Source organism: Pteropus vampyrus, unplaced genomic scaffold (genome assembly GCF_000151845.1).
Source record: "Pteropus vampyrus isolate Shadow unplaced genomic scaffold, Pvam_2.0 Scaffold56, whole genome shotgun sequence".
In the NCBI taxonomy this organism is placed as follows: domain Eukaryota; kingdom Metazoa; phylum Chordata; class Mammalia; order Chiroptera; family Pteropodidae; genus Pteropus; species Pteropus vampyrus.
In genome coordinates, this window is record NW_011888837.1 from 8591333 (window position 1) to 8617064 (window position 25732).

General features: G+C 37.3%; 1 protein-coding gene across 2 annotated transcripts in view; it reads right to left on the reverse strand.

Annotated features, from left to right (window-relative positions):
- Nucleotides 1-747: 747 nt before the first annotated feature.
- RASGEF1B (RasGEF domain family member 1B) overlaps nt 748-25732 on the reverse strand; it is a 39784-nt gene continuing 14799 nt past the window's right edge. Inside the window, exons 1-13 of one of the 2 annotated variants that reach the window (XM_011360595.2) lie at nt 25278-25454; nt 23485-23607; nt 22934-23071; nt 16928-17140; nt 16365-16439; nt 14849-14944; nt 14622-14724; nt 12782-12861; nt 11614-11709; nt 6750-6845; nt 6259-6382; nt 4986-5058; nt 748-2081 (exon numbers count right to left, since the gene is read on the reverse strand). In XM_011360595.2, coding sequence (XP_011358897.1) covers nt 2057-2081; nt 4986-5058; nt 6259-6382; nt 6750-6845; nt 11614-11709; nt 12782-12861; nt 14622-14724; nt 14849-14944; nt 16365-16439; nt 16928-17140; nt 22934-23071; nt 23485-23607; nt 25278-25454 — 1419 coding nt within the window. In that variant the 3' untranslated portion in view covers nt 748-2056. Of the gene's footprint in view, nt 2082-4985; nt 5059-6258; nt 6383-6749; nt 6846-11613; nt 11710-12781; nt 12862-14621; nt 14725-14848; nt 14945-16364; nt 16440-16927; nt 17141-22933; nt 23072-23484; nt 23608-25277; nt 25455-25732 lie in introns of those variants that run through there. The other variant, XM_011360596.2, reaches the window with a different exon arrangement.

Sequence of the window (25732 nt, forward strand, 5' to 3'; positions counted from 1 at the left end):
CATGTGTTCTGAAATACTATTTTTCTTTAGATTTTTTTCAACCATTATTACATTGTGGGCAGTATGAAATGAGCAGATTTGGCCAGCAGCCCATAGTTTGCCAAACCCTGACGTAGACAGCTGAAAGATAAACATTGCTGCTGTCACCAAAACAGCTACAGGGGCACAAAGTTCAGGGAAAGGCAGTGCAGGGGAAAGGAGGCAGGATTTGGGGGTGTCTTGCTACTCTAAGCAGATTCTAGAACCAGCATCAGCACGTCAGCCCCACCCTAGACCTACAGAATACAAATTTGCAGAAAAATAAGAGCCGCAGGTTATTTGAAAGTTTGAAGGTTCTATCAACATTTGAGAAGGTTTGGCGGTGTGGTTTAAAGCTTGGGCTCTGGAATTAGAAAGCCTCCTTCAAATCACTGGGCCTCTCATTAGCTATGTGTTGTTGGGTAAATCATTATTTTTATTAATATGCTTGTTTCTATACCTAACGAGCGGGGAGCGGAGAGCGGGGACAGAGTGGGGCGGGGGGGAGGGTGTGATGATCTACACTTAGAAAATGCCTGGCAAGTAATGTTTATTAAATCCTTACTGATTCATTTGCAGAAAATCTGTGCCCACACACATACTCCTAAAGGCCACTTCCTTGAGGACACACATATTTTCAGCCAGTCACTTGAGTTGAACTTCTGCGACAATAGCCCGCCCCGGCCCAACAATTCCATCCATAAAAGAAAAGAAAGACGCCACAACTCCTAGCCGCAGAGTGTAAAATATATTGATGGTTGCAAAGGGAAAACCTGGAGACATTTCAGGTCTGCTGAGATGGCGTGCAGCACATACACATGCTCTGTTTTTTGAAACCACGTCATTAAGTTTTCAAATACATCTCTGTTTTGAACGGTGTTTTGTTTTTTTCATTATCACGGTTTACTACTCTACAGCTTCTCCTAGAGTAAATAAATATAATGGCTGTTTGCAGAGCAACTACAGACGTATTTAGATGTTTAACAAGGTGAACTATTTCACAATTAGATCCACCTTTCACAGCAAGATGTTTTCATTTGCTTTGTTCACTGCTGTGGTGGGGGTGGGGGTGGGGGTGGGAACTTTTCCAATTTATTCTTTGTTCACATGTTTAGTCACAACAGCTTCCAAAAAGCAATGAAAACAGTCTGTTAAAAAAATTAAATTGTAATTAGGCCATGGGTTTTTCCAAGACCCTTAAAGACAGATCATTTAAATTTACAAGAGAAAAAAAAATAGGCGTCATGGAAAACTAACAAAAAACTACTGAAAAATATATCTGTAGAACACAGTGGTCAGTTGTAAACAGCTCAGAGGGGCAAAGAAAACAAAAAGTCCTAGAATGTTCAACAGTCCAATGACAAACTCTGCTTTTTTTCCTAGTGGCTATTTTCCTACCACAGTGTTGAGCTTCATTATTATATTAAATAACTTATATGGGTAAAAAGGAGTTTGCTAACCAGCAGCCAACTCAAAATCTAGTCAGAAGAGGGAGGAGAGGAATTCACAACACAGCACATACTAAGGGAAACAAAGTCCACAGTCAGCTTTCAACCAGTCTTCCCCCTCCTGGCAATACCACTGAGCTGAAGTTTGGGATCTAACTGGAGGGTTTTTTTCCTCTCTCTCCTCTCCCTTTTTCATTTAAGTTAACAAAGAAACCTGGGCTTCCTAAGAGCCAGCACTCAGCTGGGCAAGTCCCATTAGCAGCAAATGTTCAACCAAATAAAAAAACACACACAAAAGAAAGCTCCATCCAGGTGCAGAGCTGTGATTCACATGGAAATTCCAGGAGATGAATCATGTGCAGAGCTGGGATCTTTAGAGGATTCTTTCTCAAGTGTCTTCAGTGAACATTTCAGTCTCACAAAATCTGAGTCGATCTGTCAGCTGTGGGAAATAAGTTCCCCATATGCTCTTGAGTGAGCTTGCTTGCCGGACTTCATGACTTTTTGTAGTACTAGATGCCAGGCGACAAAGGCCAGCCCCGCAATGATGCATGACGCAGAAGCAGCAGCAGCAATCAGCATCCCATTTGTTAAACTCTGCCTAAGAGGCTTGACCTGAGTAATCAAAAAGACAGTATAAGAATGAATATGACAGACTATTCAACATAGGATTAAAATGTCTTGTTTTGTTTTTCCTGTGTTTTAAGTTCTTCTTTTTACATAGTTAAAAAGAGGAAGAAAAAAATATTGTGCTAAAGTCCTGTTTTTTTCGGAGAACTGCTAGTCACTACAATATTGATTAATGGAGATGGCAAAAGTTTTGTTTATAGGTAAATCTATATCTTGAGTGGCTTTATATTAAAACAAACAAAGGTCACTAATGATAAAAAGCTTTTAGATATGTGTGGGTCTTAGCACAGATGAGTTTATTTAGAAAATATAAGCATCTCACATTCCATGCCCACTGAGAGCATTTAAATATCAGGTGACAAGAAAGGTGTTTACCCTCAGAAGCATATTTGTCATTACCACTGCTGAACCTAAGAGTCTGAATGAATGGCTATAGAGCCAGCAGAAACAGTGTCTATGTAAAAAATATTGCCTTTGAAGCTAACGTATATACAAGTTTTCAGGTGGGTACTATCATTCTAGAATAATGTCTTACTACCCACTAACATATGTGGTTTTGCAAATGATCACAGTGTATTTTCTTTATCTTCTGTGTGGTTGCTATGCCTTAGCCAACACCTGCAGTCACCCAATGTCTTTCCTCGACTCTGCAGGAGTGTGTGTCCAGTGCTATGGCAGACACACCATATGGAATGTCCCTATGGAAGACCCTGTGCTTGTTCTCAAGGGACTTACATACTAAGAGGAAAAAGCAGCATATATACTACAAAACAAGATAGTAACAGGAGAGGAAGATGGCCTTAGAGTGCTCGAGTACAGGAGGGACTGTTTCTGGGGACAAATGGGTCAGGGAGTGGGAGGCATTAGAGCGGGGCCTTAAAACCGGACAGGATATGGAAAAGGCAGAGCGCGTGGCTTAAACCCAGACTCGAGGGAGAGTTTCCTCTTCAAGGCCCTTACAATTAATTTTAACATGGAACCCAGTCTTTCATACCAAGAACACATCTTCACTGGATTTATATACATATTTCCTTATACACCATTCAATCTATTTGTGCCACCGCTAGTCCCTCAATGAATTCTTGTCAGAAGCATTGTTACTGAGCACTTTTGCATATGAATTCATGGATTCATATCTGAATTTACACCAGTACAGTGCACCCTCTTTTTCACTTCACATTTCTAAATTCTCTATGAAATTCTTTGGTCACATTTCAACCAATCGAATATTAAATGTTATTGTATACTGTGTGTACAGTACATACAAATATGAGAAGAAATTGCATAATCAATCATTAGCTTTTACTATCAACCTATTGACGTATGAACCCTTCCACTACTCAATATGAATATGGCATAAAAGAATAACAATCAGAAAAGAATAACCAGAAAAGTATGTGGTAGGTTTGGATTATTTTAGTATGTCTGGATTTCACAAGTAATGCAGATAACAGGTATCATTTATGTATAGTGAATTTATCTGCTTACCAATTTTTTAAAAATCTATAAGGAAAGTGACAATAGCTAAGTTGTATGCGGGGGTTGTACCAACTTAATGTTTAAAAAAAAATTGAAAAGGAGGATTAAAAATAGGACATATATGGAAGGCAAATTTTGTCTAAAAAGGATAAAAGGAGTAATTCCAAAATCTTTTATCTGGCAAGATGTACACTCTGAGGCTCATGTTTTACACATGAACAATATTTAAGAGTATAGGTTTTTAATTCCAACATAAAGTAATACAAGATTTTAACATAAATGTGCCACAAGCAGGTACAAAATTTGATAAAACTGGTATCGGTCATCAGCTCAGCGAGTTGCTACATTCCCATGATTCCAGGCATTGGTCACACCTTCTTTGTGTTTGTGTTTGGGGATAAAAGAAGCACCTCTGATCCTTTACCTATCACCATAACCTGTTCTAAGAATAACAATTCCAGTGCCACTGCTCCTCCTCCTCATTGAGAAATACAAAGAAGACCTAAATTTTCCTTTGAAACAAAATCACAGAAACCCAAATATGTCTTAGATATATATCTTGGTTCATAAAACCTAGCCCAAAATCATTTAATGAAAGCTCTCAAATGACCATGGGAAAAAGAGAAAATGAGCTTGTCAACCGTAGTATAAAAAGGTACACATTCCCTGAGTCTCTTAGAAGAATAGAAATACACATATAGTGATTTTGCTTATATTATTATATTATAGGCTGCTTTTGCCCATTAAAGTATCTCAAATGGTTAAAATACAAATTTATCTAACCTAGTGTTATTTGAAAATACATTTATTTGAAAATATTAATAGATTAACAAAATTTTTAAATTTGAAAAGATTCTGAGTTATGTTTAAAGTTCCAGCTAACTCTAACACTCTCTCTCTCTCTCTCTCTCTCTCTCTCTCACTCTCTCTCTCCCCACTCCCAACCTCTCTCAAAACAAAGGGGGACCAGCATTCAGTCAAGAAGCGATACATTCAAATTTACTGATCCATTTGGCATTCAGATCTCTTTTATCTCAGGTCACATAAAATTTTAGTGTTAGAACTACTCAGAAATATTGTCTGATCTTATCTTTTAGATGAAGGGAATGAGTCAGTGCTCTTTTTACCACAGCATGGGGTAATTTCAGTTCCTCATTCCATCAAATTATAGGAGATAGAAAGAAAAACAGAGTCCCTGTATACATCTGCCAATATAAAGAAATGAAAGGCAATAAAACTGAACAACAGCAATGAGGATTCTCAGCTGCAAAGATTCAGTTAACAGGAGCTAAGATGAAGAGGACTTCGAACACGCAGGCAGGGACTTCCTACAGAGAGCATGTGGCTTTCTTCAGGTAAGGCCAACCTCTCCTTTAGATTTGCACAGCAATGAGAAGCAAAGAGACTCACCTTAAAGACTTCCATCTGTCTTTCTCTATATGATTTTCAGGTCCTTCACTCTCATAGGAAGCCAAGTACAAAGCTACAATCAACCAAAAGTGAGAATGCGTTAACACTGAAGCCTTCTACCGATATATTATTCACCAGCATCCACCCTTGTTCAACCTGAGCCAAACCCTATAGCAAAACACATTCCTTAAAACCAAATTATGGCAGAGAAACTTCATAGTTTCATTAAGAACACAGAATATTACTTTGCCTCTGATTGTCCATCTCAGAAAAAAAAAGCGAGGGGGGGGAGTGCCCTCTAGGCCAAAATGGCACTTAGTGAACTAAGAGACAATTTACCAGGCAAAGAAACAGCTTAATGCAAGTCACATGATGCTGTCACACACTCATGATAATGTCCTTTACAAAGAAGGGGATGAGAGGGGGATCTTTTCCTGATAGCTTTGATATTTTAAAAAGTCCTTAGAAAAAAGCCAGATTTTCTAGGCCAACTTTCCATCCTTCTAATAAGTGTTCTTTATTTTTAAATCAAAAAATTATCTTCATCCAAAGATTTAAAAGCTTGTTATTAATCCTATGTAAAGGTTTAAAACAATCAAGTCCCCTCTAGAATGATAATATTAATTGAAAAGTTCTTCAGTCATTATCATGGATACATCCATCTACTATAGGAAATTATTCAGTTATTAGGTACTACTGATTTATATAATATTAGGATATAACAAATCAATAGGATAAATCTCCAAGTCTTTTAAAAACTCACTCTCTTCTGGTCAATTTTTTCCTGTATATCATCAATTACTTTATCTGCCTCAAATTCCCTAATGTTTTAACAGGTCAAGACTTTCCATTACTTTTTCAAACAGCAAGAAATAGCAATTAATTGTTTGTTTGTTTATTTAAATTACTTTGACTATCGACATATCACAAAACATCTTTTTTTCCTCCACTGAAGCAAGCCCAAAGAAGGAAAAAACAATCCTTCAATAACTTTCCATTGATGCCCAAAGCTCTGCAGATCTAGTGTCATAAAGATACTAGATATGTTTAAACCCAGAAACATACAGTTTATGGGTGACTATTAAGTGCCTGACAAATATTTTAGGAATAAGTTACAAAGTTTTCTGCACAATGGAAAACTCTTGAGATGGAATAGGTCAGAAGACAGGCTTCATACTATAAGAAGAACTAGACACCAAGCATTTATACAGTAATTTCCTAACTGTTGGGTTTGGAGACAGTGGTGGCAGCTCCAGCTGAATGGCCTACTCACCATCTTCACTGAAGACTGGTACTGTGAGCAAATACTGCAATATCTTCCGGTCCCTCTCAAATGGACACTCCACTTGTTTCCACGTCATGAATTCACTCACTTGTTTGGCCAGTTCCCAAAATTTCTAGAAAAAAATAGAAGAAAAGGACTTAAAAGCAGTCATCAAAAATTATAAGCTTGGAAGAGTCGATTCCATTTCATGTTTCCTTCTGGCTTCTAATCTTCTGAACTCCATAATTTTTTAATTTAATAAAAACTAGGTATAGATATTTACTAGGTATAGGTAAAAATATACTCAAGTACTTCTAAATAATTAATAATAATGGTGCAGCTAATTAATTCTACTCAGTCTTGTTATTTTCTTATAAATAGTAGGGAAAGAGAAAACTTGGTTCTAGAATTTCAGAATCAGCTTTGGCTGCCTGGCCTGGGATACAATGCTGGAGACGCTCGCCCTTCTCTGTGCTTAGATTTTTGCAGCCTGCCCTTACCTCGAAGTTGACGTGGCCGTTTGGAAGGCGGTTGGCACAGCCCTCATTGAGGAAATAAATATCTTTGATTAAAAGACTGAAGAATGGTATCACAATCTAAAGAAAAGAAAAGATTTTGGTTTGTTTTGGGCAAACAAACATTGAGCCTCTTATCAAACAGTACAAGAAATTAATGAACATTAACTCTGGATTACATAAAAAACAAGAGTGAATTAAGATAGAGTTTTGTTTAGCTCCTATGACAGCATTTTCCTCCTTTACATAATTTTGCTTAAGACACAAATGCTGTTCATAACCAAAATGCAGCAAAGACCAGAGGCATAGGGAGATCGAGGGCTTCACGTTGTTCCTACAGTTTCCTCTATAGTTTTTCTCAATGCGAGACAAGAGCATATACAGGCATACCTCAGAGATATTGTGGGTCCAATTCCAGACCACCGCAATAAAGCGAGTGTCGCAATAAAGCGAGTTGTAATAATCTTTCTGCTGGTGGAGGGTCTTGCCTTCAATTTGCAAAAAATGCAAAATCTGTGCGGTACAATAAAGTGAGGTGCAATAAAACGAGGTATGCTTGTAATGAAATCTGAACATTCTAACTATAATCAAAGAGAAAAGATCTAAGAGAACTCTAGCTTTTTCATTGAGCAATCCCTTACCTAGAGCAAAATATTAATACAATACCTGTCATCACAGGTACCAAGATTTTAAGATGTGTGACCCACCTCCCTGTATTGTTATGTCATTTAGACATCTACATGTTAGATGAACTTTTTTTTAGATGAACATTTTATTAAACCTCATTTCTTTGAAGACATTGCTCAAGGTAATGTGAGAGAGCTCAAGGTTTTAGGTAATAGTTGCTACGGACTTCCTATTGAGTAAACCTGGCCTTCTTATGTCAGAACAAGTTAGCATCTGTTCTCATGGGGAATCACCAAAGAAGTACTTTGTACAATGTGAAGAGATATGCCCAAGTGAAGGAGGAATATAAATGTGCATTTTAAAATTATTATGAAAAACAATAAGCTTTCTTTAGTAAGAATTTCTTGCCTCATATCTTTGGTTTGATGGGGGTAGTATTTAATTAATTAACCTAAAATAATTAATTATTTTAGGTTATTTAAAAGTTGTCAAAATCTATTTTAATAAGCCAATAATGAACAAAGAACAAAGCTCAGACCAGTAACTTCCGCTTTGTCTCAAATGCCAACATAATTTTAAAGGTTCTACATTTGCTACAATGCAAATGATGCTCCAAATACAAACTGAGGGCCTATGTTGTTTACCCGAAAGCAGGTTCCTCTGGTTTCCCTAAACTTATGACTCATGTGGTACATTTCTACTAAATGAATGGGATGTCTAGAAAACATACGGTTTGGCTCACGCACCAAAATAATAAATATCAATTTCTACTTCTAGAGAGAAATTCAGATTTTCCCCTAAAGTCATTTAAAAAAAAAAAAGCTTTGATTTTTTTTTTTTGTTTCATTGATCTCTGAAAATAGTCAAAGTAATCTTCAATTTTGACAGCCCCTTTGAATATACTTTTAATAATTTGCTATTGTCTGTGGAAGTCTCTTAAGCTGAATTGTTAAAGATACCTTGCTCCACCAAATATTACTAGTGTTTCTCTGTTATTTTAGAATTAAACAGCAGTGTCGATTATAAAAGCACACCTGAACCTCATTTCTTTGAGAGACCACTTGTGACTCTGTCAAACATCAGTTTAAAATCTGGCTCCACAATTTACTGGTGGCAAGAGCTATGGGTCTGCGGACTGTGGCCCATGGGCCAGCCCTGGCCCACCACCTGTTTTGGGATAACCTAGGAGCCATACAGTTTACATTTTTAAATGGCTGGAAAAATATCAAATGAATAACATTTCATGAGCATGAAAATTATATGAAATTCAAATTATAATGGCCATCCGGCTTTCCTGGAAAACGGCTATGCTCATTCATCCACATATTGCCTGTGTCTGCTTAGTGCTACTCTATTTATGATGTGACCCTTAGGAGAATAAGTTTGCCAACCCTTGGTATAAACCTAACATACGTAGAAATCCTACTATCCTCACCTTAAAATGGCAATAGCAGTAACTACCTCATTGAGCTGCAGCGAGAATTAAATTAAATCATGCAGGCTTCACTTCAATTAAGCACTCCCCCAAAAATCAATGGATTCCATACAAAGGGACAAATACATTATTGATGCACTTAAAAGATAGTGAGGCTATATCATCATAAGGCAGCCTCAGGGAAATGAAGCAATATTTGCATAGTGTAATAGCTTTTAAGCAAGAACGCTATTTCTGTGCTCTATTCTATAGTGCTAGGCTATAAGACTCATGAGGGGGCCGATCGTTTACTACTCCATATTGATATTTAAACTTTTCATAAGTTCATGGCATGTGCCTTTAGTTGAGTGACAAAGGCTGTATCTTATATGATTTTTGCATTCATGGTGCCTGCAAAATGTTCCACCACTGATTGAATCACTCTCCTAAGAAAACAGAAACATAAGTAATCTTCATTAAGATACTTCCCTGCTCTATTCCTTATGCCCATATGCAAGGAAAAAGGCTCACAGGCTTCTTCGACTTCTCATTTACTCATGGATAATTCCTTTCAGTTCTGTAGCCCCCATATAAATCTAACAGGAGATTCTAAGAACTTTGCATTTCCGTGAGCTAAAGTGAATGTATAGGTCACTAATAGGAAAGAGCAAAAGTCTAGTTTCCAGGAGGTCTTGCCAATGATGTCTTCAGTGGGAGAACTTCTCAAATAATAATGCCTTCCAATTCTTTCTCAAAATACTTTTAATTCAGAGAGTCGGCCACTGCAATTCAAGGCATGATCAGTTCCACACCTAGAAATGCCAAGGAGCAGGAACAAGTGCCCATGAACAAAAGTGAATGGTAAAAGGACTGAAAACCACAGAATCGTATAAAGAGTGGTTAAAAATCTGAAGACGTGTGTTCCTATAGGGAAAAAAATAACCATTTAAAGATCATTTAAGACTCCTATGTGGAAGAGAGATTCGATTTGTTCTGTAACATGGTATTAGATGTGCTACGTTGGCCACATAACCTCGAGATTTGAAAGAATACCAAAGATTCTATTACTCTACTCACGTAGAGTATTGCTAGGATTTTAAAATAGGAAATACTTAGGAATAAAGAGAATTTACTCTCACTTCATAAAAGAAAAAAAAAATTCCAATTCTCTTGAATAAAAGATAGATTTTATCTAGAAATGTTTTCATTCATAGCCTTTGAGACCAAGAGTGAAAAAGAAGCAGCCTATAATTTCAAATGATGGTGATTTCATTCATTTTATGAACTAGAGAGTACAAGTCATATGCTTAAACAGAACTGGTTCAAAAATACAACAAAATTAAGCAGACATAATTTATTCAATGATGTAAAGGGTAAAAACTTCCCCCACCCCCACCCAGAAAAAGTTATTGGATTCCCACAGGTATAATATTCAATGAGATCTTTTTGCGGGGGTTAGACTTCAGAATTCCTTTCGTCAATGCTGCAGCTCCCTATTAAAAGACAGGATTCTACAGCCCCCTCACCGAGGCAGAGCCCACCAAACTCACTGAGAGCCAGGAAGACGTGCCGAGGGAGATGTGAATGAGAAGTTGCAGACAGCTCCCAAAGCATCCTCACACTTCAGGGCCCTGGGATCCTCCCATGCATGTGCTTAAAAAATTTCTGATTAGATCTTTTCTCAATCTAGTCATAGGAATACTTGGACTGGGGCAAGTAAAACTGAAAAACTGGTAAACTCCATTGGGCTAAGTTAGAGAGTTATTTCTGCTTCATCCCCTCTCTGACCTTATTTATTTAAAAAAAAAAAAAAAAAGGAAACATATCTATAATATCTCTCAAACATTATCAGAATTGGTATTTCAGATTTGTTTGAAAATCAACACAGCTTTTTTTTTTTAAAAAGGCGAGCTTTCTTTTTGTGTTTGTTTTTATTTGAGATCACTGAGGCTGAAGCTTTTTGGGGGTAAGTGAAAAAGATGTCCTAAATGTTTTTTACCTTCCTTTTCTTTTATTTGTTGAAGATACAGTTTAAGTTAAAAGATGAACAGAATCTATGCAGAAAACTTCCATCAAGAACCTCCGTCAGCCCTTTGCTATAACCAGGTATTTACTTCTCAGATAACACATCTCCAAATGTTGAAAAGACTTACCGTTCCCATATAAGGAAATATAAAACTGAAATGTGCCAAGAAAAGACTCTCAGAGTCAAGACTATGGTAGATCCAGGATAGCATGAAATTGTTTAAGGGTAGGGTAGATAAAGGATCATTAATTTTTGAGACATCATTCCTGTACTTTTTCTGCCACCCACATATCTAATTAGTAACAGCAAGCCTAATGCTACAGCAACTAACCTACTTTCTGAAAATAAATGACTTAACCATGGGACATATGCTAATTCTTTTAAGAGAAAAGGTTACATTAAGTCAGCTGCCTTGTGCAGAGCTTAAGTGTCTATTTTTCATTAAACCATATTCTCTCTAATGCTATTAGTCATCTTAACATGACAATTTATTGCCTGAAATGCGACTAAGACACAGGACAAAATAATCACTTAAATAAGGCAATAATAACACAGCGATATACATTTGCAAATTTCTATATCAAATTACCTTTCCCTTTCCAAAATCCAACTTTCCTTTAGCACTCCCCTTCCCTATGTGGCAAGTGATAAAATTTCTACAGTAGATCAGCTTTCTTTCTTAGAACTGAACAGGTAAAAGCAGCTCAGTGTAGCAGTTCACATTACATTTCAGTGGAACACATGGCAACTCCACCATGAATATAACTCTTTTAAACACATACCTTCTCTCTGCTACTATGAGCAGTTAAAGATCTTTGCGCTGCCCCACGAAGAGCTGTTCGATAATTATAGAAATTGCTAGAAGGGTCCATCTGGTGCTGTAAACAAAAGAAAGGAAAGGGTGAACTGTTTACTTCTCACCTAGAAAAAGTTTACAAGATCGTACTTTTAACTCTACATAAAAAATTCAAAATAAGTTAGGGAATTCACTAACAATATGATTTATCCCTCTTATACCCACACACAGGCATGAAACACATTAGAACACAAATATTTTCTTTCCTGAGGTTTGGTTTATTTACGTAAGCTGATGTCAACTTTGATAATGTTAAACCCAGACCAAATTCTTTCCAGATTAACTGCTGAGATTAGATTTAAAACTGATTACAAAGAGTCAAATACCAACATAAGAAACCATTTCCTGGTTTCATTTGAAGGTTAATGTGTCAGTTGATGGATAGCCACATATAGTGATCCAATACTTCGTAGTGAAGTTGTTCTTTGCTTTTGGTAACAAATCTTCACAAATAATTGAAGTATACCAATCTTACAAGAAGGAAAATAAATTTACTAGATAATATGAATAAAGCAAAATATAACATACCTACTGATAATTCCCAATTTGGGGGAAAACTGAGGAAAAAATACTTTATTGTCTCCAAAGAGTAGATTCAAAGAACCTACATATCGATGTAATAATAACATGAATACGATTCAAACACAAATGCCTTTTTGTACAAATCTTACTACCCTGAGAATTATATTGAAAGGGCTTCTTCACAGGTTAGCTGTATCTGTTGAAAGGATGGTGAACGACTATTTCTATATGGATGGGGAACCCCTCCCCTGGAACACTGTAAATAAATAAAATTAGTTGGCACACACTGAAGTAGAACTCCAAACTGTTCAAGACCCATATTCCATCCTGCCATACAATGTGATGTGACTGACAGGTCATCATGTCTCCAGTTAATTCACTACCAATGGACACCTCTCTCTATGAAAGGACTAGTCCATAACCTGATTTACCCACCTCCTCCAACCCTTTCCTTTCCCTGGGTCTGTGGGTTTTCTTCTGTTATACTATGTGATCAAGAGACACATCATATATAGGAATCCACTTTCCAGGTATAAAATGTTACTTAACAGCAAAACATCAGCTTCACATACCTCGAGAATGTCAAACTTCGCAGTCTTCACTTTGGCCCAAGTTTTCTTTAATCGAGAGACTGGGCTCATATTCATGCCAGCTTCCCATTTGAAATGGGCAGAGGGGGAAGAAAGTTGAAAGAGAGAAATAAGAAAAACCATTCTAACTTACACTCTAACTACTAAGATAACTTTATAAAAACCTGCCAAACAGTTTTTCGAAGTAGTCATACCATTTCACATTCCCACCAATAATGTTTGAGTTTCAGTTGCACTTGCTCCACCATCCTCACCAATATTTGGTTCAACTAGTCTTTTCATGTCATTCATTCCAGTGTGTGAAACAGTATTTCACTGTGACTTTAATTTGTATTTCTCTGATGACTAATGATGTGGAGCACCTTTTCATATACTTATTTTCCATTAGTAGATCTTTTTTTGTGGAGTGTCTATTCAAGTATTTTGCCCTTTATTTCACTGGGTTTACTGGGTTATTTGTCTCATTATAATTTGTAGGATTCTTTATAGCACCAGGGACCAGTGCTCCTTTAGAATCTAATGCCTGATGATCTGCGGTGGAGCTGAGGCAGCGATGCTAGCGCTGGGGAGCAGCTGCAAATACAGATGAAGCTTCACTCGCTTGCCCACCACGCGCCTCCTGCTGTGCAGCCCAGTTCCTAACAGGCCACAGACTAGTACCGGTCCACAGCCCAGGGATTTGGGACCCCTGTTTTATAAAGTCTAGATACAAGCTTTTCAACTATATATATTACAAATATTTTCTCCCATGATATGGCTTACCTTGACATTTTATTAATGGTATAAGAGGGAAATTAAATACTAAACGTATTCCATGAACTCTTTTATACTTAAAATTAAGTCATCTTCTATTACCTAGACTGTGGATCTTTTAGGTTCCTGATTTAGATATCATCCTGCTTACTATTTTCACGGAGTAAGGCAAATAAAGAGCTGAAACTTAGCCAATATTTTTATGGGGGAGACAAAGAGGAAATCACTCACACACACACACACACACACACACACACACACACACACACAAAAGCGGGGCAGGGAGAATTGGTTGAGAGAGGAGATTAGGTTCAAAATTATTTAATTAAATTTGGTAGATTCTCTGGCTTCAAACTGACCCTGACTCTAAAGAGCCAGGTAAATATTCAAATATTTGCTGAGTACTTACAATGTATAGAATGGCCATATTATTTATCATATATATTAGGACACTTTTAAATAAGAGTCATTGTCAATAATTGTAGTGAGACAACAGGTTTAATCTGAGAAAACTAAGACATAGTGTTGTTATCCCATGCCCACTGTTTATGGAATGAATGGAAAGACACATGGTCACTGGCATTTAAATCCCCATGATAAAGATGAGGAGTGAAGTCTGTATTCCAAGGTAATAAGGTCTGCAGGTGATAAGTACTAGGAGCACGGGCAGACAAAAAATGTTCCAGTTTCACAATTCACCCTCTTATCCATGCTGATGGAATCATATAATTTAGTCTCAGATCAAATATTTCTATAATGCTTGATAAACAAGCTGCCCGAATCCTTTTTAAACACTTCATTTAGATAAATATACTTCGCTTATAAGCTTTTATAGACATAGAGAGGAGGATAAATTGACTAAATGCATTCCATGAATTCTTGTATATTTTAAAAAGATTATACATACTTGTACCGAATTGGTTTTAAAGCATTCTAAACATTCTGAAACAATTGAGGATTATAAAGTACAGTTTACAGTAATAAAATGGAACTATTTGCAAATTTTCAGTGGATACATTTCACAGAACCTATAAAAATAAAGAACATGTATCTTCCAGAAAACACTCACAGATTATCGCCATCAAGGAATTAAAGTTGCCAATGTTAAAACACTCCCGGGCGACGTCAATGAAATACTCAATCATTCTTGCCCGGTGTTTCTTCTTTACAGGCTGTATAGAGAAAAAAAAAAAAAAAAAAAAAGGAGAAAGATTATCCAACATGTGGGCACAACGGATGTAAAATAAATATAAAAAAATAATACAGAGCTAAGAGACAGAAAATTCATTTTCTCACCATGCAGATCTCTGTAGCAACCAAGTAGCTGAGGCGATTAAACCATTCCACATAAGCCTCTAAATTTCGTGTTTTCTTTCGTTCACTGTAGCAACTCTATAGGGAAAGTAAAGTGAGCAGATGAGTTGGAGAAAACAAAGCATGAATTAGGCTCCCATTTTTATTAGATATTAGATATAGGTCTTTATTCTCAGTTTATGGATCAGGAGAGCTTTCTAGGATGGAGGTGTTGGGGAAGGAGGGGAAAGGGCAGGAAGGAAGAAGGGTGGAGGAGAGAATGAACGTAATACTAACATTCTTGACTCTCCCAGTAGAAACATCAAAATCCCATAATGTAGTCCATTGAACCCCTACGGTCTAGAAATGTACTTTTATGCATTCATGACAGTGCCCTTCCCAACCACTCCCCCCGTCCCCCCCACCCCCAAAACTATTACTCTGAGTGAAACTGTCCTCAGAAGCATAATTCAAATGAAGAAGAGTTTTGGCTGCATTTTAAAACAATCAACTGATTAACGGGATGTAAACATCACCTGCTATCAGCATAGCAAGGAGAAGATGAGCGTGCAGGGAACTAGAAATTTTTTTCTTAAAATTAAGTCTAGGACAAAATTTTGGAGCATAATGTAGCAAGAAACGAAATATCTTCAGGGTAGATAAACGGAAGTCTACATCATCATGGTCCTTAACTGAGTAAATGACACATCAGTCAAAAGCCAAAGGAGTTAAGCTCATCTCGGAGTTCAAGGCCAAGTGCAAACAGGTTAATTATATTCCACTTTCCTTCCTTCCAAAAATAACGAATTAACAAAAAAGTACACTAGCTTTCTATTGATTGCAAAACCTAATCATCACTTCCTGTATGAGGGAAACTATTCTAAGGCCGGAAAACAGCTGCTGCTCCGACTCCTAAAGAGGAGTTCTCCTTAGTGGGTGATAAGAGTCTTTGCCTGATAATTCGAAATACTTCTGGAGATCACTGCGGGGGAAACTTCGTATATACATACATTGATTTTTACAGTCTATGCCCAGTGTTATTGTCTTTAAATGTAGGCTTCACTCAGGCAATAAACCTGTCATGAGGATTCACCCTGAAAAAGAGGCCAGGCCGTAAAGACCTTTACTCACCACGCTGGATGTGCATCCTGTCTTTACTGCCCCTGCTATTGTTGAATCATGAGCAGAGTATTTTCTTTCTGACTTAATCTGCTGAAACCATTATGCTTTTATCTCATACCCGCATCACCACAAAGGTCTGCATCTACTTGCTTATTAAATTTCCCAATAAGGAGGAAGAAGAGGCCCAGAGTTGGTCATAGGGTAAGAATATTATAAAGGCACTTAGAGATCTGACAAGAAAAACTGCAATGAATTTGGATATAGATGTTGAAAAAAAAGTTGCGATTTTAAAACCTAAAACAAAAAGTTCCAATTTCTGTCTCCTGTACCTACTATCATAGGCTAAGGAATTCCATTTTTGATTTCAGGGGGCTGGCATTTGGGGTAGACTGATTACCTTATCGTTGTCCAAAGGGTCCTTCTGCACAAATGCCTGAACAAATTCTTCAGGCCCAATGTAATTGAGCCTTTCCTGAAACACAAACCCAGCAGGTCAACAGGATTAGAGAAAATGAGAAGAAATGGGCTGTCAACTCTGTTTATCGGCTTTTAGCACTAACCCCCCCCAACCCCGTCCCCGCCCTTTTTTATGCAGTTTGTAAAATGAGCCTTTAACCCTAAGCAGAGGCAATGTTCTGCTTAGGTCAACACTACATTAGGCTGCGAAAGGCTAAATGAGTTACGGAAAAATTAATTAGAAGGGGAAGATGAGGAAGATCAATCAACTCTTTGCCTTAAGTCTTGTTTAGTATTTATTTTAAAGCGAATTCCCAGAATATCAGAAACATTTATTTATATTCAAATGTCTAAACAAAACCAGTTCCAGCTATTTCATAGATTATTTCCCATTTGGATTATTCTAACCTCTCCCGCGACATTACTGCTGACAAATGCACTGTCTAGTTGCCAAGGCAAACCAAGTCTGTGGTTGAAAAAGAGCAAGGATGTCAGCAGTCTTACCAGCTCTATGTGAGTCAGCTGTTGGGCCATTGTGTAAGGGTCACTGCAGACGGTAATGATGTCCCTTTGTATGGACTGTGGCTTGGTCTTGAGAACTGTGAGCCGATCTGTAGATGTGGAGCTGATTTTTGCCAGGACTTCTTCATACTGGCTGAGTGCAGCAAGTTTGCGGATTAGACACTGGATCATCTGCTGGACGTTCTTCCTATATGTCTGCCGGGGAATAAGCAAAGGATCATATCCTGGCTCTGCACATCTATCTTCACCACTATGTGAACTCAGACTATGTACTTAAATAATTTTACCTTGATGGTGGAGAACCACCTTGGTCCAGGGAAGTTACAGGAGGATTCAGCCTAGTTCTAACAGTTTAAAAGATATGCATATACATAAGGCGTCTTTTCATTTCTATAAGATTTAGTTATTTTCTCAGGCTGCTCTTAAGAGCACAATTCGGGTTGGGCCATGAGAACACTGCGATGACATCTGAGATGAGCTACTGAAGGAATCCGGTGTAATAAGAACCACATATAACTAAATGTTCTCTGGGCTGGCGTAGGAATGTACTGGTTTAATTTTGGATTAAATTTAAATTTAAATTTGGATTAACATGCATTGATCTCAAGTGGTTGTGGTTGAGATCAACCACATGGATCTCAAGGAAAAGAGCATACTTTTCCTAACACTTTTTCTTTAGGGTCATTGCCTTCTTAATTTCCCCATCCCTATCATTCCCAATCTCATTAGTCTCAAGGCACAGACAGCTTCCTGACAAAAATACACTATTACTTCCCACTTGCCCCTCAACCACCTTTCTGGCTTCCACTCATAACATGGGTGACCACAAGGACACAGTAGATGTTCACTTTTGGTGTCTGACCTCCACTTGCCTCAGGTCCGTTTCTTTTGCATTCAGGCATCAGTGTTAATGTTCACAATCAAACTCTTCCACATGGCAATTCTCCCGGTAATGCTACTACTATCTGCTACCTTATTTGCTATTGTATCATGCTACAGCCACAATGCTTAAGAAAAACTGATTTCAAAAGCAATGTATGTATTACAGATCAATGTCAACTCCTTGAATTTTAAAAAACTTGTTAAGTCAAAAAAAATAACTTCACAATCAATCAATCCCTGGAGTACAGTTATCACGATATGAGTTATTAAGTTCTTTTATTCTTCCTTTTCTATTCCAAAATTGCCAAACAAACAACAATTATCCTTTTTGGTAAATTATCAGAGAAAGGCCCACGGGCTGATTCAGTGCCAGCACGGTCTTTAGATTCACAGCTTCAAAGGAGGGCAGTCGTGGGGAATTTAGAAAGGTCTGTTCATGCTTCACTACCTAAATAGCTCCTTTTAAAAGGTTACCACAATATCATTTTCTGAGATTAATTATCTGAAAATTAAATGGCACCTTACCTACAAGTATAAAAACCACATAATTTTACAGAGGCAATTTGGCTACCGGAGTATATCACAAATACTCAAATGAATAGATATTAGCATACTTAAGCCAAAGAAAATTATGAATACATCTAGAAATGATCAATTCTCATAGTCAAGACAAAAAAACATACACAGTCTTCTTTTTCTTTTCTTCTTCTCTACTTGTCTGGTGTATATGCCACTGAGTTCTTTTAACTGGCCCATTAGATAACCTTTATTTCTCACTATATTCACAGACCACCCTAAAATCACGAATGAAATACCTAAGTGTTTAAAAAAATTGAACTGTCAAAAAAAAACTGTCTTTCACATAACATTAAGGTTATCAGTTTAGAAGATGGTATCTATTTGGTAATATGCTCGTCACTCAAAGAAAATGGCACTTTTTTTGGAATTCGAAGCAATTCGAGGTTGAATTGAGGGCTATTTTAAATCTCTTGAAGGGGACTGGCGGCAAACGGGTGAAGAGAGGCAAAGAGTACGAACTTCCCGTTATGAAATAAGTCAGTCATGGGGATGAAATGTATGCCATGGCGACAATAGTTAATAATACTGTATTACATATTTGAAAGTTGCTGAGAGTAAATCTTAAAAGTTATCACACACAAAAAATTTTATAACTGTCTAGTGACAGATGTTAACTAGACTTATTGTGATCATTTCATAATATACACAAATATCAAATCATTATGATATATACCTGAAACTAATATGATGTTTTATGTCAATGATACCTCGATACAAATAAATAATAAATAATAATAAATCCCTCGTCCCCATCTCCCTTGTCTCTTCTACCTTCATAATTTGAGTCACATTGAAAACCTATGAATGTAAAATGATTTCTTCAGTCTCCTGTTTCAATTGTCATCATAAATGCTCCCCAGGTGATTCTGATTTGCAGCAAAGTGTGAAAACCAATGCTTTACTAGCATATCTGGTAAAAGATCCTTATTCTACACTGTAAAAAATGCTCGTTTAGGGAAAAGGTAGTAGAGAAATATATAGTCGAGGATTCGGCTAGTGAGCAAAGCGGGGAAATATAAGGGGGAAGTGTATACGAGAATGTGGGAGGAAGCTATGCAAATAACAAAGACCTAGTCTGTGTGTGTGTGAAAGATCACGCATATATATGTGTGTGACCTCTTTAAAAGTTTCCTGCTGCCATTTGACTCCTTAAGAAACAAGGCTTTGTGTTGTTAAGCATGCTTCCTTACTGAGTCATGAATTGCTAAATATGTACTTATTCTTTTTTATAACTTCAAATGCTGGTGACAGTAATTACCTGGAAAATAAAGATAGAACAAAGACCAGACCCTTAAGAAAGAGAAAATTGCATTCTACCCACTATAGTCATTTGTCATGTAATTCAATCATTAATTTTATTTCATGTTTCTTGCAGGCAAGTCCTAATAAACCACTTCATTTTGGGCAAACCCCCAGGGGCTAAACATATTAAGCCAAATTATGTGGAACTGTCCTAGCAGATTCAGAAGAACCTGACTAAATTATATATGGGGCACACCTGGATTCATTGACTGCCAAAAAAAAAAAAAAATATCTGTAAAGTCCCAGGCAAGAAGCAGCAAGCCCCAACCCAAGCCCATGCTCCTTCCTGTGGAGGGAAATAATTTTTCAGTAGAGGAAAATATTTTTTTCCTATTCCAGTAATTGAATAGGAAACAATCTGTTTGTTCATTCATTTATTCATTCAAATATTACTGAGTGCCTATTAAGTGCCAGGTACTGAGCTAGGAGTTAAGGAAGGCATGGTGGACAAAGCGGGTACAACATGGAGTCCAGTGGGGACATATAAGCCATAAAAAAGCAAGTAATTACTAATCACAGAGTGCTATAAAGAAAAGGGTGGTGAAAGCCTATAACGGGAGGGGGTGTGTGATCATGGTTGGGGTTGTGAGCGAAGGTCTCTCTGAGGAGAGACACTTAAGCACATGACGAGTAAGTGAGTGGCATGCCAAATAAAGAACTGAGTAAAGAACATCCACAACAAAATTTTAGAGCTGAAAGGGACATTAACACAAGAGTTATCTCTATGATTTCTAGAAATAAAGAAGGAGCGAGGCATTTAGGGACTTGCCAAAGCACACACAGATCAACCAGATGCCAAGTGTGGACCCGATTCTGAATACTGGATAGAATTAGAAGGAACAACATCTCATTGTGAAATCCAACCTGATCAAAGCAGGTAACACCTCACCACTCAATCCTTAGGTTAATCGATTCCTTGATTAGACTTGGCTTATGTTCTCATCTCTTTCCACAGGGAAAGCCATCTGAAAATCTCTAGGGTTATCAAGGATTTGTTATTAACACAGGAATGCTGGTAAGACTCCAGGTCAGAAGGCTGTTTGACCCTTAGCACAGTTCCACCCAACCCTTGAGTGGCTTGATCTTATTTATAAAAAAAAGATCAACTGGCCCATACAGATAGAAATGATCTCCCTCTCTCCCATGACAAGAAGTATAAGAAACCATCCATTTGGCACTTTCAGAACACTAACTTTTTATTAATGTTTATTAAAAAAAAAAAAAATTTAAGGTGTTCCTTTTGGAAAGGACCAAGTCACCATTCCATCTTTTAAAAAAGCAACAGAGGGAAAGTTAGCTGACCGCTACATACAACTTAACTGAAATGAAGCACAGACTGACTCAGGGCTTAGCCTTCATATGAGAAACAGTTCTTGTGAAGTCACTAATCTTTTGAGCAGCTTGTTATCAACTGAGGTCACTGAGCCAGCATTGATCCTGCCCAGCAACCCAATAGCCAGCCCTTCTAACAAGAGATTTACTACAAAACTGCACTGTGATGCTTAACTTTGCCTTTGTGAATGAGGGACTGACCAATTCACACCTTGCTAGAAACTCACACAAACTGGCAAAATGATTATAACAGAGATAACTTGTAAAATGACTGTGGAAACCACTCCTTAGGCCTTATGAAAATATGCTGTCTTCAGCAGCAGGGCTCAATATAATGTCATAAGGGGACAGTAAAAGGGTTAATTACATTTTCATGAGAACATAAGGCAAGCAAGCAAGTACAAATTTTTCAAGTGCTAATATCTTATAAAATTTTTGTCTGATTTTTTTTTTTTAAGTCAGGGGAAATGGTATTAAAATGCATTCACCAGAAGTATACAGAGTAGACAGGGTGTCCTATTACATGATCTCTACTGCACGCCTCTGAAAAAATGAGGTCTCAAGAAGGTTATTTGCAATTGGAAAATGCATTTTAAGATGAACAAAACAAGACATCACTACAACTGCCGAACGCTTCAGCTATCTTTTTCTATGTGAAAATTCTGTATCTGTGCCTAAGTGACTTGTTCCCAGGAGCTCACCAGTAACACAGAACTACAAAGACATCCTTGCCCAACAAGCCTCAACACAGAATACCAGCCCTCCAGGCCTGCTTCAAAGAGGATAACCTTGAATTTGCTGCAGCCAGTTAGCCCTTATCAAAGGCTCACCTGAGGGAAGTGATATTTATGAAAGGTTATGTAAGAGACTTACTTTCCATCTCTACCTACTGTAGGCGCTAGCCTTGAATCAACTTCCAGGCACCAGATGACTTGTCTTTGTCTTCTCCTCGCACAAAGAACCACCTTTGCTAATTTACACATTAAACCTGTGGCTTCCATTTTTTATCAAGGAGCATTTGTTATAAACACTACACAGAGTAGTTTCCATGATTTCGTTCTATGTCCCCTACACAAAGTCTCTCATAAAAGTTTTTAAAAATCGCATTTAATTTAATGCCCTGAAGAATTATTATGCTTTCTCTTTTTCTGACAGCGAAAATAATATAACCAATTGTAGCTCCCTTTTATTTGGAGCTTACACTCAAATCACAGCATTCTCATCCTACTCGACCAGTTCTCAATATTAGCATATTTGTTTTTTCCTTTCCATGGTACAAACTGTCTATATCTATTTTAAATATATTAACATACTACTTATTATATGTTAACATATCGATGTTATTTATTTTATATCCATTAGTGTTTATATCTACCAATATGATATTTATTACCTAACTTGATATGTCAGTCCTTTTTGGAAGGAAGAAAAGTGTAAATAAAGGAAAATTAAAACACACTTGCAAGGGGGTAGGGAGTAGAACAAAGACGGTAAAAGAGGTCAAATATATGGTGACAGAAGGAGACTGGACTCTGGGTGGTGAAACTCATATAATGTTATTAACCAATGTCACTCCAATAAATTTAATTAAAAAATAAAATTAAAAACATAAGAGACCCAAAAAAGTACACTTGCAACATGAATCCTGTGCATGAATTGCCATGAATATTCCCCCAAATTAATCACATAAAACTCCAGATCATCCCTCTTTGAAGTGGGATTATAAAATCATCCCCTTTAACACACCAAACAGACCGATATGCTGTGTGGAGAACTTGCCCGAAGGTAAGACAGAAAGGAAGCAGCGGAGATTCTGATGCCTAACTCAGCATCATTTCCCACCAAGACTCTGCCTAAAAGTTCAAGAGGCTGTGCTAAATTCAGATTACCTACCTCCTCGCCACTGGCTATTCGGTGAGCCAGATCTTTTAAGTTTCTCATCATTCTTTCATCTCGAAAATCGTAAGGAAATGTTTCTGTCCATTCTGTCAGGAGTTGAAGGATCTTGGGTGCAATTTTTCTTATCTGGTTCTAGGGCGAAAAAGCAAATCTAATTAAGTAAATCTATCACCATGGATAGATTCGAATAAATAATTACTAAAAAAAAAAACAAAAAAAAACTAAAAATAAATAATTACAAACAGTGTCGCTGATAAACTTCCACTGCGAAGTCTTTGGGACTGAAGCAGGTCTAGTACCCCCGCCCCCAAGTCAATGCCAAGTGCCACCAACTTAAGGCAGGATCTAGGGCTCTTTCATGGTATTAGATTTGTATTGTGCTCTTTATGCCATTCCCAACTCCCTTTGCATATCCATGATACGATTTATGCACCTCAGCCTGGGGATAAGTCAGGGTTACTTAAGGAAACCAACTTCACAACATCTAAGCCACAGAGTTACCAAACCCAAAAGAAAAAATTTTACAGTTCAAAACATAGCATTACCTTATCGCTGCTAGGATCACTTAGCCTCTGGTGCTCAACACATAAGTGGCAAACTTTGGCCATTAGCTCATACGGATGCATAAATAACCGAGAACTGAGTAGAAAGGTAAATATGTACGTTCTCTGTGGCAAGAGAAAAAAATCATCATGGTTAATTTTCTCTAAAGCGAATATCTTTCCAAACATTATACATCTTATTTCATTAAGTTCTTTTGATCAAAGTTTATATGCTGCAGTTTCGAAAGTGATGCTTACAAGTAGTAAAACACTGTAAGATGGATGTCTCTTTTACCTTCTCATGTATCTTTTTCTTTAAACCATACTAAAAATAACAGAAGTGCAAGATAAGTTTAGCTATTAAAATTATTCACAGCACATTTTCACATCTATCCTCCAGAAGGCAGAACACCAGGACACATAACTTACTCTCATAAAGAAGAATGAAATTCAGCTGCAAGAGGTAAATCTGACTTAAATATACCACCCATAAAGAATCATGTTCTGTGTCCAAATATTATGGTAACTCAATAGAAACAAACAAAAAAAACACCCAACCAACATCAGCTCAAGAAGTCACCAGTGTGTGTCCAGTGTCGCACACTGAGGTGTTTCTGTGCTGTAAGAAAAAGTCAAAGGTGGGCTTTCAAGTAATCTATTTACTTGTCCAAAGGTTAAGCAATCAGATAAAATACAATATCGCACTATATGCTTTTCTTTAAACACATTGTCTCCCAAGAAGCCAGTAATGAAGTAGCGCTTATTTGTTATAATAGTTTCTGTCTCCCAATGAAAAGAAAAATTCCATGGGTTCTTTTCTCCCCTTAGGCACCTTTAGTAACTCATAAACACTTACAGAGCTGAACAAGGGACTCTTTTTACTTTTGATTGTAAGTTTTCCCTGTGTGGCAACATATTTGAAAATGCTATGTAACAAATCACATACAGAGAGATAACTCAGTAAGAAACGTTATGTTGAATTACAGTGGCAAGCACGAACTATCCTTTGCACACCAAGGTCATTATTATATTTACAAAAACATGAATTTAGTGTCTAAATATTTTCATGAAATATTTATCAACAACCAGCTGTTGGTTGACAGGGTCAGCTGTAGCATAAGGGAAGGGGAAAAAACATCACTTGCTCCGGAATTAGAAAACCTGGGTTTGATTGCTGATACTAGGAGTGAGACCATGTGCAAATTACGAATTTCAGTTATCTCTCTAACCTCTTGGAATTTGTGTGAAGACTGAGGAAATGTCAATGAATTGCTTAAATTAGAAAGTATTATCTATACAAATGCCAGTTATCAAAGTAAAGCATAAACAAGTATGTCATCTGAGGTCCATTCTATACAGAATTGCACCCTGAATGTAATTCTTGTTCTCTTTGTTATGCATTTTCCCTAACTTCACTTTTCTCAGCCTAGTGATGATCTTGGAAACAAAAAGGCATTAAATATTCTGGGAGCATCCAATGTTCTCTGCCACGTCTATTTAAGGACCAAGGTATATGCCTGAATCAAGCAGGCATATCAGATACCTCCTTCTAGATGGCATCTGATTCCTACAATGTGGTACCAACCCTGAAAACAAATTGATATGGAGACAGCTAAAATCTGAATCATACCCAGGCTCAGTTTGATCTCAATGCAGTCAATAACCATATGCTATTTCTTATTAGAAAAAGTCTTAGCGGCCCAGATTTAATTCTGTAGTATCTAAATCCCCTGACTACTATACCATAATTTCTGCCGAATACCAAGGATGTGTTTGAGAGGAACACGGATACCTACATCCGGATAGTAATCCACATTAGGTACTAGGTGCTGGATGAGTGCTTCCAGAGATCCAGAGAGGAGGTTGTTGTCATGGTAATACAACCCTCCACAGCTGTCTTCTGCAGACTGATAGAGGTTTCGGTTGTAACCGCTGCTGTCAAACATTGCTGAAAAGGGAGGCGTCTGAGGCATGCTTTCCTAAATGAAAAAGGAGAAAACATAGTGTCAGTAATATGCTGTCCAAAAGAAAAGTAAGCTTTAATAGGTAGTAGGCTTTATTTAATAGTAAGGAGCGAACAGGCAGTTTTAAAATAAGTTAGGTTCTGATACAACATCAGAATCCATCAGGAAGTGCATTGCTCTTTGAGTAACACATGTGTGTGCATACTTTTGAGTATCGAGCTCACTCAATGAAATGCCATAAGATGCTTAGATCAAAGAAGCCAATCTGGACTTAAATTCAAGTCTCT